The sequence below is a fragment of the Phlebotomus papatasi genome, chromosome 3, assembly GCF_024763615.1.
Source record: "Phlebotomus papatasi isolate M1 chromosome 3, Ppap_2.1, whole genome shotgun sequence".
NCBI lineage: Eukaryota > Metazoa > Arthropoda > Insecta > Diptera > Psychodidae > Phlebotomus > Phlebotomus papatasi.
The window spans coordinates 64,793,662-64,807,184 of record NC_077224.1 but is presented as its reverse complement, the minus strand read 5'-3'; the positions used below and the strand labels follow the sequence as shown (position 1 = coordinate 64,807,184).

General features: G+C 28.9%; 1 protein-coding gene across 1 annotated transcript in view; it reads left to right on the top strand.

Moving 5' to 3' along the window:
- Nucleotides 1-5,098, top strand: part of LOC129805216 (neuronal acetylcholine receptor subunit alpha-7-like) — a 122,404-nt gene extending 117,306 nt beyond the window's left edge. Inside the window, exons 12-13 of the mRNA XM_055852988.1 lie at nucleotides 1,900-2,038; nucleotides 2,241-5,098. Coding sequence (XP_055708963.1) covers nucleotides 1,900-2,038; nucleotides 2,241-2,393 — 292 coding nt within the window. The 3' untranslated portion in view covers nucleotides 2,394-5,098. The remainder of the gene's footprint in view (nucleotides 1-1,899; nucleotides 2,039-2,240) is intronic.
- Nucleotides 5,099-13,523: the final 8,425 nt, after the last annotated feature.

Here is a 13,523-nt window from a genome sequence, read left to right as displayed (position 1 = left end):
AGAAAAAACTAAACACTGTTTGTGTTGACATCTGCAAAATTGAACACACTGAAGGTCTTGTAAAAAAGTGAAATGTGATACTCTCAATTCACGCGTATTTCATGCTTTAAATTAAATTAAATTTCAAAAGTTTTATGTTTATCTGATACCTAAAGAGCTTAATATTTCACATAGAACTTAAAAATAATAAGAAAACAAATATTTATAGGATTTTTGATGTGTCCCAAAATACCCATATTATGTCTCGAAAAGCACCTTGTCCAGAAATACCACACGTTACCCTACTTCACACTTTAAATTAAATAAAATTTCACAAGTTTCGATAAGTAAAGAGCTTAATTTTAATATATCAGGTAGTTTGATACTTCATCCTGGAAACGGGATTCAGAAGGATCGTTAATAGCTCTGGGAAATTAAATTGAACTGAATTTCATATGGAACTTAAAAATAATAAGAAAACAAATATTTTTAAGATTTTTGATGTGATCAAAATTACCCAAATTATGTCCCGAAAAGCACCTTGCCCAGAAATACCAAACGTTACCCTACACAGAAAAAAATATTTTGTAAAAATGATCGTAAATGTTTGTGAATTCCTATGGGGGAGTTACAAAATGCTCGTAAATCGTATAACCCACAAACAAGTTCGTAAAATTTTGTACTTTTTTCACAAACATTGTTCGTAACATGATCATTTGACGAATTTTTTTTGTACTTTTACAAACATTTGTTCGTAAATGTTCGTAAACACACAAAAAATGTTCGTAAAATTTTGTCATTTGTTTGTAAATGTTTGTTTTCCTATCGAACATTTTACGAACATTTACGAACAAATGACAAAATTTTACGAACATTTTTTGTGTGTTTACGAACATTTACGAACAAATGTTTGTAAAAGTACAAAAAATGTTCGTCAAATGATCATGTTACGAACAATGTTTGTGAAAAAAGTACAAACTTTTACGAACATGTTTGTGGGTTATACGATTCACGAGCATTTCGTAAGTCTGCCATAGGATTTCACAAACATTTACGAACAATTTTACAAAATATTTTTTTCTGTGTATTCGTCTCTAATTTAAATGACAGGACATTCCTAGTAGCAAAAAAATCTAAATATAGTGTAACAGTGGTAGCAGTTCTAATTTTTTTTAAAGGATAAGTTATTGACTAAAAGAACGGAAAACGCCTATGAAGTCTTAGTAAAGCCAAAACTGTTCAACTTTTGTGTTGAATTATTCGTATCCTTTTAAGAATTTACGAACATGCATGTTTATCTTGAACAAAGATTAAAGAAAATAAATGTTTCTACTTAAGTGCAGCAGTTAAAATATCTTCAGACATCTCACCTAAAGTCTCAATCCTAAAAAAAATGCATAAAACATACTTATGATTTTTTTTATAGATTAAATTAAAAACGTAGTCCAATTTTAATGGCAGAAACCTGTTCTTCGACTGACGCGCATATTATTTTTAAGCAGTTTTGCTAGAGATCTATTTTGGCGTCTTAATGAAAGATAATAAAGCACTAGGTTGCGACTTTTTGATAACTGAGGCAAGACACAGTCGCCCAGGAATACCTTCCGCCGTATCCTAACTGTCGGACAGTAGCACAAGATGTTAATATTGTCCTCTTCGTCTTCCAGACGATTTTTACTATTGCTTTATGAATAACAAAAATTTAAAAATTTTCTGTGACAACGTATAAATCCCAGAAAATCACCATAAATCAAGTGTGCCTTTTCGATTGCTAACGTGCGATATAAAGTAACAATTGAATGACACAATAAAATAGACACTAAAAGGGAGCCAATCTGTTAACCCCTCGGATGGCGTTAAACTAAAATTTACTAGGTAGACAAATAATGTTTCCTATTTTATCTTTTCCAAAAACAACAGACCAGGGGATGATGGCAGTATCGGACCAATTGGAGGCACTCGGATGCCAGACGCTATAACACCGCATACGTGCATAAAATCGTCAGCTGATTATGAGTTAGCCTTAATCCTCAAAGAGATACGTTTCATTACTGATCAGGTAAGTGCGGTCTATCTATGGCTTCCCCATATCTTAATCCAGCATTTAATTTAACCTCCGTATGCTATCTCATGGCTCTATCGGGGAGAGAATTTTAGTGCAAAGAAAATTACTATGGGCATAGCACATAAAATAGACACTTTAATATAACGATATCTTTCTCTCTCTCTATTTTATGGTATTATCTTGGTGGATCCTGCAGCTCCGAAAAGAAGACGAAGAGAGTGAAGTTGCACGTGACTGGAAATTTGCAGCAATGGTCGTTGACAGATTGTGCCTTATAATTTTCACTTTTTTTACAATAGTTGCAACAATAGCTGTTCTATTTTCGGCTCCACATATTATTGTCTCGTAGCCATATGAGAGAGGTTATTGTTATTGGTTTTATCACAAAATCAATTTGTTATTTATTAAATTAATATCTAAATATTTTTAAATTCTAACAAAACATTCTCACCTTCACAACTCACCCACATTTTACATCGTTTTACTCCTCAATTTTATCCAATTTATAAACATTCAGAGATCTAAAAAAAAACCAAAAAGTTCAGTCTCGCAATTTTTGCTAAGGATAGTTAATATAATCAGATTTAACGTGTAGGATATTAGATAAATTTAATAAATGAAATAACCATGAAAATCCCCTTCCTCAACTTTCGAGGAATCATTTGAAGAAAAAACAATTTTTCATTCGTCATGGAAAATTTTAAAAGAAATTTTTGAATAAAATACAAGAGTTATTCATATACCTAAATTGAGAAATAAATAAATTTAATATATATATACTTATATATATATTGACAAAGAAATGAGGAATAAAATGTGTTTGAAGAGTATTCAAAAAATTATTCAGAAAGAAAAAAATTTTGAAGAAAACCAATACATTGAAATTTTCATAAAGAATTTTGTAAATATTTTTTTCCAATGGAAACTGAATTAAGCGTAAATTGTAAACTAATACTAAAATTAACTATCATCGTTCAACTTAAATTTAAGACATTAAAGGTGACAGATGATGAATGAAAGATATTGAGATTTAGATATTGTGCTTACCGTTTTTAAGAATTAGAAAATTAAATTTAAAAAAAAAATGAGAGAAAACCCATACCCATAGGTATATGATAAAATATAATCATCGTAACTATAATCAATTTTTCAATTAAATTCGATGTCGTAATTCACAAAATTCGGATATCATAATGTTGTTGACAAATTACATTGAAAATGTTTTCGATTTTTTTCGCAAAATTTGTTTTGTCTTAAACAAAACTTAGATAAAAATTTATTTTCAAAATTTGTGCAAGTGAAAAGCTTTCCATCAAAGCTCATACGAGGGCTTCAAAAATAAAAATTTGCAAACCATTAGAGAAAAATATATTGAAAACACAATGTCCACCTGCCCACCGTTCATAAAACATATTATAAACAAAAAACAAACAAACCAAGAGATAAATACCGAATTTCATAAAAAAATGCAAGATTTAAAAACGATATACTCTAAAACCGATTACTAAATAAAATGAATACCAAAGACAGTCAATACTCATTAACCATATCACTTTCACATTTTTTAAGGAAATAAAAAGAGACATACATTTTTGAAAAGTAAAATACAAACTACTTCTCTACACTTTAAACACACAAGATTAGTTTAAACTTTTTTACACATAACTACAAACCAGAGAAACAAAAATATATATTTCAATTCACACTTTTTGAATTTTTCTACACAATTTTATCTGTGTTTCAAGTTCGTGATGTCCAAATAAGCCTGCCATTTTTAAATATGAAAAAAAAAATTAAAATAGAACATAAATAAACACTATTAAATAAAGAAAAAGACAATTAAATATAACTCCCATTAAAATAACTCATATTTAAATAAAGAAAAATGAAACAAAAAATTCTCAAGTATTCCAAGAGAAAAACAAAATAAATAACAAAAATATATTTAAAAAAAATCATTTATAAATTCACAGAGATTTAACAGGGAATGGTACCTTTTTCAAAAAAAAATTATAAAAACAAGAAATTAACAAAAGAAAAACTCAATTTAAATAATGAGCAAAGGAAACGATATCCAAATGACACAAAAAAAAACATTACCAAGAAAACTGGTTTCAATTTTTTGATAGATTTTATGTACATAAACTTAGTTTTCGTACGACTAATTTAAGTTTTTTAGTTATTCCTGTTTTTTAACCAAAACCTTTGAAAAAATATTCTCATATGTACGATACAAAAATATGTACCGAAGACAAAAGCACACACCTTTTTAATCTATTCTGTGTGTGAAAATCGTAATTTGCTATAAATGCAAAAAAACACCTTAATTATAAATACCTTTAAAAGAAAAAGTATAGGAAAAATATGTAGGGGAAAATGAGAGAAATAGTTAATTTTTTGAATTTACACAAGTTGTAATAAATGAACTTTTTAGGTGGTAAGTAGGAGATAAAGACAATTTAAAATATAATAAAAATTTAAGTATCATCTATCATGAATAGATAAAAAGGCGTGAAATTTTTGGATTCGGTTCCAAAGATTCTCATATTACAAAATATAGTTCTAATAAAATGCAATTCATTCCAAGACACATTCTTATAATCTTCAAGCTTATAAGAATGGACAAAGAACGCATTTATTGTCGCAGCTATAACAAAGAGGAAAGACAAACTAAAAAAAAATTAAAGAGTCATATATAAATTTTACTATTTCCATTTTTACTCAATTTGTTTATATCTACCGTTGATGAATTAATGTAAAAAAGAATGACAGATACATTTTAAGAAAAAAATATTTATTATTATAGAAAATTCGAAATAACTTAATAAAAAAGAAAGAAAAAAAGAAATATTCTGAAATGTATCTTTTACATGCAAACTTCAATTACACTGTACGAAACGGAGTGAAGCACTATTCCAAATGTTTTATTACTTTTTTTAAGTATAACTGAAAGAAATGCAAAATTCAGCTCTAAATGTGGTATTCTCACTGCCAAAAGTTGCAAAAACATGTTTTTTAGTTGTATTTCTTATAGCTTCTTTTTACTGCTCGAACTCAAAGAGAGTAGTTATATAATCCTCTTTTTTCAACTTGTGACACGGATAGATTCCAAACGGTAAGAGATAGAGACTTCCGGTCTTCGACGACCCCCCATAAGTCAACATTATCTAGGACATTCCTTTTTCTCCCCATTTACCTCCTTTCCCTACAAAACCATGTTTTTTTTTTACGAAAACGGCTCCAACGATTTTTTTCATTTTTGGATATGTTTTAGAGGTAGTCTAGGCGAATATTTCGTTTATAGACACCTATGTTCGAAAACCATTTCGATATCGATTTTTCGAACATCAAAGTTTACCCACTCTGGATGGTCTATTTTGCAACCGCTTTGGTTAAATTTGGAATTTTTGAATGATCTTGAAACTTCTAACCCGACTGCATTGGACTTAATCAGTAGCGAATCATTAATATATCCGTAAATTGATACCTTTCTCGGATTTATTTTTTTTATTTGTTCTGAAACCTACTTTTCTTAAGGAATTTCTTTTTTTGGAATGTTTTTGAAATTTTTATCAATCAATGTAATCGGTATTAAAGCGATTTTTACCCAAAAAACAAGCGAAAGATAATAACGAATAGCTGTTTGTCGTGAGTTCTACCACTCCGCAAAGTTAAGACGCTTTTCCATATCTATTCTTTTTTATAATTATTAATTTTGAAATACAAGAAAAAAGAATATTCAATTAAACCCTTATTATACGCATATTGGGCATAAAGAATATTAAAGAGAACACTGACATATTCTATTTAATATGATAAATAATATTCTAATTTAATATATGAACCACATAATCCATGAGCGTAGAAGTAGGGGTAGGCATTGTCCCATTTGATAAATAGAAATTTATTTTTGCTTAGTAAAGGAAGTTGAATTCTGATCCAAGTGAGTCTGAGGCCTTATTCCTTTACGAAAATGAACGATCTGCAAAGGCAAAATACAAAGAATTTAACGCAAAAATTCTATTCTTATATAATATTATAAAAAATTTGAATTTTCCAATTCAAATTTGAATGAAAATTTATTTTTTTCAAAATTATTTAAAATTTCAATTTACTTTGGCAAAGTTTTAAATAAATTTTAATAATTTTGACATTTTTTTATTTTTTAAATATAAATATGAGGTAGTTTTTCTGACAAAATTTTCAAAATCTCTCATAATATTTCACCAAAAACAAAGCTTTCAATTTTGTTCAATAAAAGTGATAAGAAAGGCCTATTCTTGACATGGATAAGTTCAATTCGTTTATATATTCAAAGAATAGTTTTGAAGACAATAACTACCAATTTACTGAAAAAATTAACTGTTTGTACTCATAGATTTTCTGTTTTAAAATATTCTGATCATGAAATATTTTGAAATTTGAGAAGTATTTATACTTTGAATTTTGAAAATATGATAAAATTTTTTATGTTTTCTACTTTTTGAAAAATAAACAACATTTTGCATTAGTTACTGACGGATCAGAACTTTTTACAAAAGTGCACAAGTGCAAATAAAAAGTTAAAAAAAATTATAAGAGAATTTAAAAAGTTATGGGAAATGGGGCACCTTTAAATTGGGGTACCTTTGAAATTAGGTTTTTTAATCCTATTTTTAAATGTAATTCAGTTTTATTACATTGTAACTTAGCTTTAAAATTGATTTGTGAAGCTATTAATATGATGGTAAGGTTTATATTCATTTAAAAATAGGAGAAAAACTTTATTTTAAAGCTACCTCAGTTCAAAGGTGTCCTACTTCCCCCTACTTAACATCATTTGAGTTCATATAATTTGTATTCTTAAATTAACAGCCTGTCGACAAGGAAAGGTATTAGTCACCTTTCTATTCGTGGTCTGCATGATCTTATTCAGGAAGATTACAATGAGTAGGGGAAAGTACTCTCCCTTCGAACGTTCATGCCTTCGAATAATGTGAATTTTTTTTATTTTTCCTAAGAGACTTACACATAATTATAAATAATTCATAATAAGCTAACTAATATTTAAATAAAAACATGTAAGTCTCTTAAGAAAAAGAAAAAAATCACATTATTCGAAAGCATGAATGTTCGAAGGGAGAGTACTTAACCCTATCGTTTTTAAGAATTGCCACCTAATATATCCACTCTCACCTCCTTTGATGATACTCTACTCTACGCCTCTGCGCATAATATTTTAATGTTATTTACTTCATTATGTTCTGAAATCACTCTAGGCTGCAACACTGCCAGTTTAAACCCTTATCAAAGGTAGAACCTGTTAGTACTACCGATTTATTCAAGACTTAAACGAAACTATTCTGTCAAAGACTGACATTTAACAACCAGAAAAATAGATCTTGTTTATTTTCTTTAAAAATTCGCCGATTTTCCAAAAAATAATTTCTCTATTTTGAAAAGACTAATATTGAAAAAAAAAATTGAAAACCCGTTTCGTGCAGTGTAACAATATGCGGATTAAGAGATCAAACATTAGAAAATAACTAATTCCGCAAAATTATTGCCATGCAATGCAGAAGAATACACCTCTATAGTCGTAAATTTACCATAAAAAAAATAATATTAAAAAATAGGAAAAACATGTCAAAAATGAGAGAATATTTTAAATAAGCAATAATGGTTCCCATCAACAACATTTCTGTTTTTCAAAAGATTAATTCGAAAGTCGATAATTTTCTCTAATAAAAAAAAAAACAATTTCAAATGGCATGGATGTCGCATGGAGTATTAAATACTACAATGTTCTTGTATAAAATATCGATTAGAATTTTTTCTTTCAATTTTCCTCACATTTTAAAATTCTGCAAGATTTCCACAAAAGCGAATGAAATTGTTAATAAGGAAAATTGGAAAATTGTTTAGCGGAGAAATCTGAATAAAATAAAATTTAAAAAAAAATCGCGAATATAAAGGAATTTTAAAGACATGGAAACAACTAAAAGATAATTATCACCAGCACGACTGTGATATATTTAATGTCGTTGTTCAAGAATTAAGACGAAAAAAAATGAAAAAATTTACTAAAAAATTCATTAAAATCATCGTTAGTCTTTCAGACAAAAAGAAAAAAATATACTTTAGTCAAAATTAATTAATGGCAGGTTAGATAATTTGCAATTCGTTTTCTGAGACGCTTCATAGAAAGCACTTTTATCTGTTATCTCTTATCTCGAAGTATATTTTCAAGCTCAAAACTGCAAATAATCTACTTGGACAAACTTGTTATATAGGAAAAGAAGTAATTATTAATCATACTAGCATTTGTTAAAATTGCCGAAAAAAAAAATTCAAAGTTCAAGAACGAATATAAAATTAGTTGAAAAAAATGGACCTTGAGGAGATTTTTATACCAGCAAATGAATAAAATAGGAAAATTTGGTTTGCAATCGAAAATTTCAGCAGAGAATAAATATTGAGACTTACTAAAAAAAAAAATATACAGTAGTAGAAGATCAAGCAACAAATAATATGAAAAACTATAGCACAAAGATCAATAATAAGACAAACATACAAATAATAATATCACAATTCATTTGGAAACAACAAGAAAAGTTGTAAGAAGCAACTTAGAAAATAAATTTACTCAGTAACTAAAACTTGGAAAAGAGAAAATAAAGACAAACAAACAAGTGAAAAACATTCAACAAAACGTGAAGAAACTATATTACCTTAACCGAACAAGTTTAATATTTAAAAAGAAAATGAAGAAAATAAACTTGAAGATGATATAAAGGCTTTTAATAATTCACACACTTTCATATTTAAATAACTCATTAATTCATAAATTAAATTCATAATAATAAAGAATAGTAAAAAAAAAAGAACAAATTTAATAGTAAAGTAAACGTCAATAAGAAGTAATAAAACTAATAAATAAAATAATTAAATAATAATGAAGTCATTCGCAATTAAAACTCATCATTAAATTATATCTTGACAAAAAATGCAAGAAAGAACGATTAGTAGATTTTTTTAAACATTCAATATGACAAAATAGTAAATAATTTTCTCCATAGAATTAATACACAATTCGTAAACAAGTTAATCAGTACGGTATTCAAATCACGTGAGAAAGGTTAGCCAATTTTAAATAAAAAAATACCATTACATTGACATGAAAACTGATACAATCCTAAGTTTCCACTGACATTTTAGAAAAAAGAAGAATACAAAAAATTATTGTAAAATGTAGCTAACCTAGAGAGTCACTTTGTATCGAAAAAAAATAGATAGAAAATTTGAGGTGACTGTGAAAACTCTCAAATTTGACACCGTAAACTCTTCATGATGTCTAAGTGAATACAATATTTAATCAATACATTTTTTGTATATTGTAAACAATAATGTAATTTTATAAATTGTTTTACAGAGAAAGAAAAATAATTTGACAAAGAAATCGTATAAATATAAATAAATAATAAAAACTAAAATAATAAAAATTCGAATAAAATAAAAATAATATTTGAGAAATTATCGAAAATGTCATGTTTCAATTACAATTTTGACATCTGTCATTTCATAAACTGCTTTGACAGCCAAGTTGACAGCCCAAAGTGTCTTTTGTTTTTTCTTTGCAGTGTTACACCTATACTTTTAAGTATAACTGGCATTGGGGACATTTTTACGACAAAGGAAACAGAATATTTTCCTTTTACCAGTAACATGAGCAACATGCACCGTCTCTCAAGCAAGGTAACAAAGATGAAGGTTTTCTTATGCAAATTATCTGGAGTATTTTGAATGTTTTGACTTTGAGATTCCCAACACACAAAGAATCTATTCACAAGAAAAGAAAGGGTGGCAATTGCACACGAAACGTTTTGATTAAATCAAAGGGCATGTTAAATTTAGTAACATATACTCCTGTAGCATAGGCTCATTTGAATATTTCGGAAATGAAGAGGCGGCGACAGTCTATTTTTGGGAAAACAATATCAACAATATCTTAACGATGTTTTTCACCTTCTTACCTTCTCCGGAGAACAATTATCCTTTTTCTGTTATAATTTAAATTGCAGAAGCAACCACTACCATAAGCATAAGGCGTTTTCTATTCGGAGAAATACTTAGGAAATTTATGGGTAAGTATGTAGGACAACATAGCGATTTTGTGGTCTCAGACAAAGCACTCTCAAGCATATTATTTAAATTTGCGCTGAAATATCGGGCAAAGTCACGAAATTTTAATGGGGAAATTCCATTGAAAATGTTTTTGCTGAGGAAAGTTCATGAACGAGGATATTGCAATATTTAACAAAATTCCTGCTATTTTGAAATGATGATGAGTTGCAATTGAGACTCAAATGTTTAAAAGTTTTTTTTTTTATGTTTTTGCCATAATAATTAAAACCAAATTCTGCAAACTTATTCCCCGAAAAGTATCCTAAGCTCAAAACTTAAATAGCAATATCACGAAATTTAATGTCACAGTAAATTCATCACGTACATTCATCACAGTAAATTCGTAACCAAGGGGTACGTAATCTGATCAAAAATAGTGCACACATTATTTCCATAATATCTCCCTTTGGTTTATGACTATGCACTGAAAGTTGCCATAACACAGACATAAGTATTAATGACCTCACTTTATTCCTATTACAGAACATAATCTCTAGAACTTTTCAGTGTTTCCATGATACTATATCCGATCATGGGAAGATACAGAACATGTTTGTTATCGAAAGTTTATAAAGACCATTATTGTGGGAAAATCTGGTAAGTCCATCAAAGATCGAAATTTCAAAGCTTATTTGGTCAAGCACTACCAGTGGACATAATGAAAGTTAAAAGGGTACGCAAGAAGAATCCTCATTAAGGGGTTATATCTACCACAACACCTAAAATTTATTAATATGAAATATTTTTAGTAATCATTATATCTTGACAAATTTTAAATTGGTCTTTATCTCCTATTTTTATATGAAATTGAGCCTTACTATGATGTAATCTAGCTTCAAAATGGTTTCTGGAGCTAAATTATATCATGATAAGGCCCAGATTAATTTAAAAACACGAAAAAAAGCTTTTTCTGAAAATACCCTAATTCAAAAGTGCCCAACTTCCCCTTACTGCGGAGACTAAGGGTCGAATTTTTCAGGCGCTTCGTGTCTCGCAGTGAAACCCATTGTATTTACCCTATTGCGACTTGAGCTTTTAAGGATAGCTACTTAGATAAATTCTCTATAAAAGTACAGACGATTGTTAAGAAATATTGATTTTTGCAAATTTAGCATCAACTTAAAAAATAAAAGAAAACAATTTTTGGTCAAAAAATCGATCTCTAATTATTTATAAACAAATTTATAAAAAAAATAATTGTTTATAAATCTTGAAAATCGTGTGTAATTCTCTAAAGAATCTATCTAAGGAGCTACCCTGAAAGTCAAGCCTATATTCCTCCAAACATATCCATTATCCCCTGAAAATTCTACATTGATCGATTCATTAGAAGGTTACAAAAATTTTCAAAAAATCGTTAATTTTGTTCCTTCTAGTAGATATAACCCCTTAAAGAATGGCGCTCCTTGGGTTAGTCCATTAATGGGTGAAAATTACAGGGAAATAGAGATGTGAAAGAGGATTTTTTTTTAAATTATAGAGTGTTTAATAGCTACTATCCGAATATCGGAGAGACCAATATATATATTTCTTTTATCTGATAAAAATACTTATAGAATAGTATATTCAAAAGGAAGTGAGGTTAAATTTCTATTTTATAGGAAATCCATAAACCAAACCAACTACTGCATCTCTTTACAAAACAAAAGTTTTAATGGGGTTATGAGGAACTTTTTAAATACTTAAATATAGAATTTTAGTTTAAAAGTGGCCCTCAAGATCTTTGCTTGTCCCCAGCTTTACTTGTAAACTTTCCAGAGACCAGGAAGAATACTAAGGTGATTCAATAAGTGTTTCAGTGATTAAGTGAAAAAAATCAGAATATGTATACGGGTCGTCCTTAGCAGAACGAAATTTCTAGCGTTCAGAATTTATTGAATTTGGGAGACTTTGTATACTTAATTCTTCTAATTGTTAGATCCAGTTAGATCCGTCGAGGAATCTGCAAAAGCGGAGCTCTTAAGGCAAGCGCATGGATGAGCGCCTAGGCCGTCAGAGATTTCTTCAGAACCCTAGAAAAAATCCATTGATATTGCGTTTAAGAAGTCTTTCAGATATCAAAGTGTGTATATGTAATAGAAATTTACGTAAAAACGCTAATACTTGATCCTATATCCTCAGTGTATGATAGTTTAGACTGATTTTTTATCGCCAAATTTTTCGAGCTTAGTATTCTTGAGGATCAGCCTATGTCTATTTTCGGCATAACGCTGGGAATAATCTTAGAAGAAATCAGCGCCGCTCCGAGAGACATCTAAGATGTTAATTGAAATACCAATGGGGCTTTAACCGTTGTGGACAACTTAGAACTAGCATAATTCATATATTCCACACCTGACTCGAAGGACCAAATGTATTTTAGCTTATCTGTGCTAATTTCAGTTTCCTTCAAGGTACCAAAGCAGCTTCAGATGAGAAATGATCAAGTAAAATGCATATCAGTGAACTTGAGTCAAAATTGGAAAATCGGGTTTGATGTTTCCACAAAGCTGGACAGATCGACGATGAATCTCTCGCCCCTCAGAAGCGTAGATCGTCTGACACTATATTGACACTATGGAGCACTTCCAAAATGGACTTCATTAATTTCTTTTTTCACTTCTTTGTTTTTAAATCAAATTCTTAATTTCTTTTTTCTTTATTATCTATAGAGTTGATACTCTCGCTCAATCGGCTCTTTTTCAATCGGGCGAAAAATTTTGTTGACAATTTTCTCGTTTAATTATAAAGCTAATTTGCTCAAATTCGCTGCAGTTCTTCCTATTTTATCGTGATTCTTTATAATTGAGCGCTTTTTGTGGAATTTACAAAGGCTTTGACGCCCAAATCTGTCGATAAACCGGATGATATTTCGCCCAAATGCCGATTTGAGTGGGAGTCTACTTATTTTGCTTCATTTTCTTTTTTTTTATCCCTTTTTATGACACGAATTTCTAAGAGAGAACTATCCTGTGAGTCAATAAAGGAATTGAAATTGAATTGAATCTTGATTGAGCAGTGAGTGGTACGCTTACTTACCTTTCATACTTTAATTTAATTACTTAGATAAAACTAGAAGACAATGTACAGACAAAAGTGCTCAAAGAAATGCAAATCGATCAAACTTTAAAATGAAAACTACTGAAGTTAAATAATTTGATCGAGTTATTTTTCCTTTTATGATTTTTTGCGTTCAGTAATTTATAATCAGAAGAAAATATAAAACTAGTTAATTAAAATGTAAAATTTTAAGTGTGCATATGACACACGACCAACAACAAAAAGGTCATTACTGTAAAAAAAAGAGTGAGTGTAAAAAACTGAATTTTCATTGCTA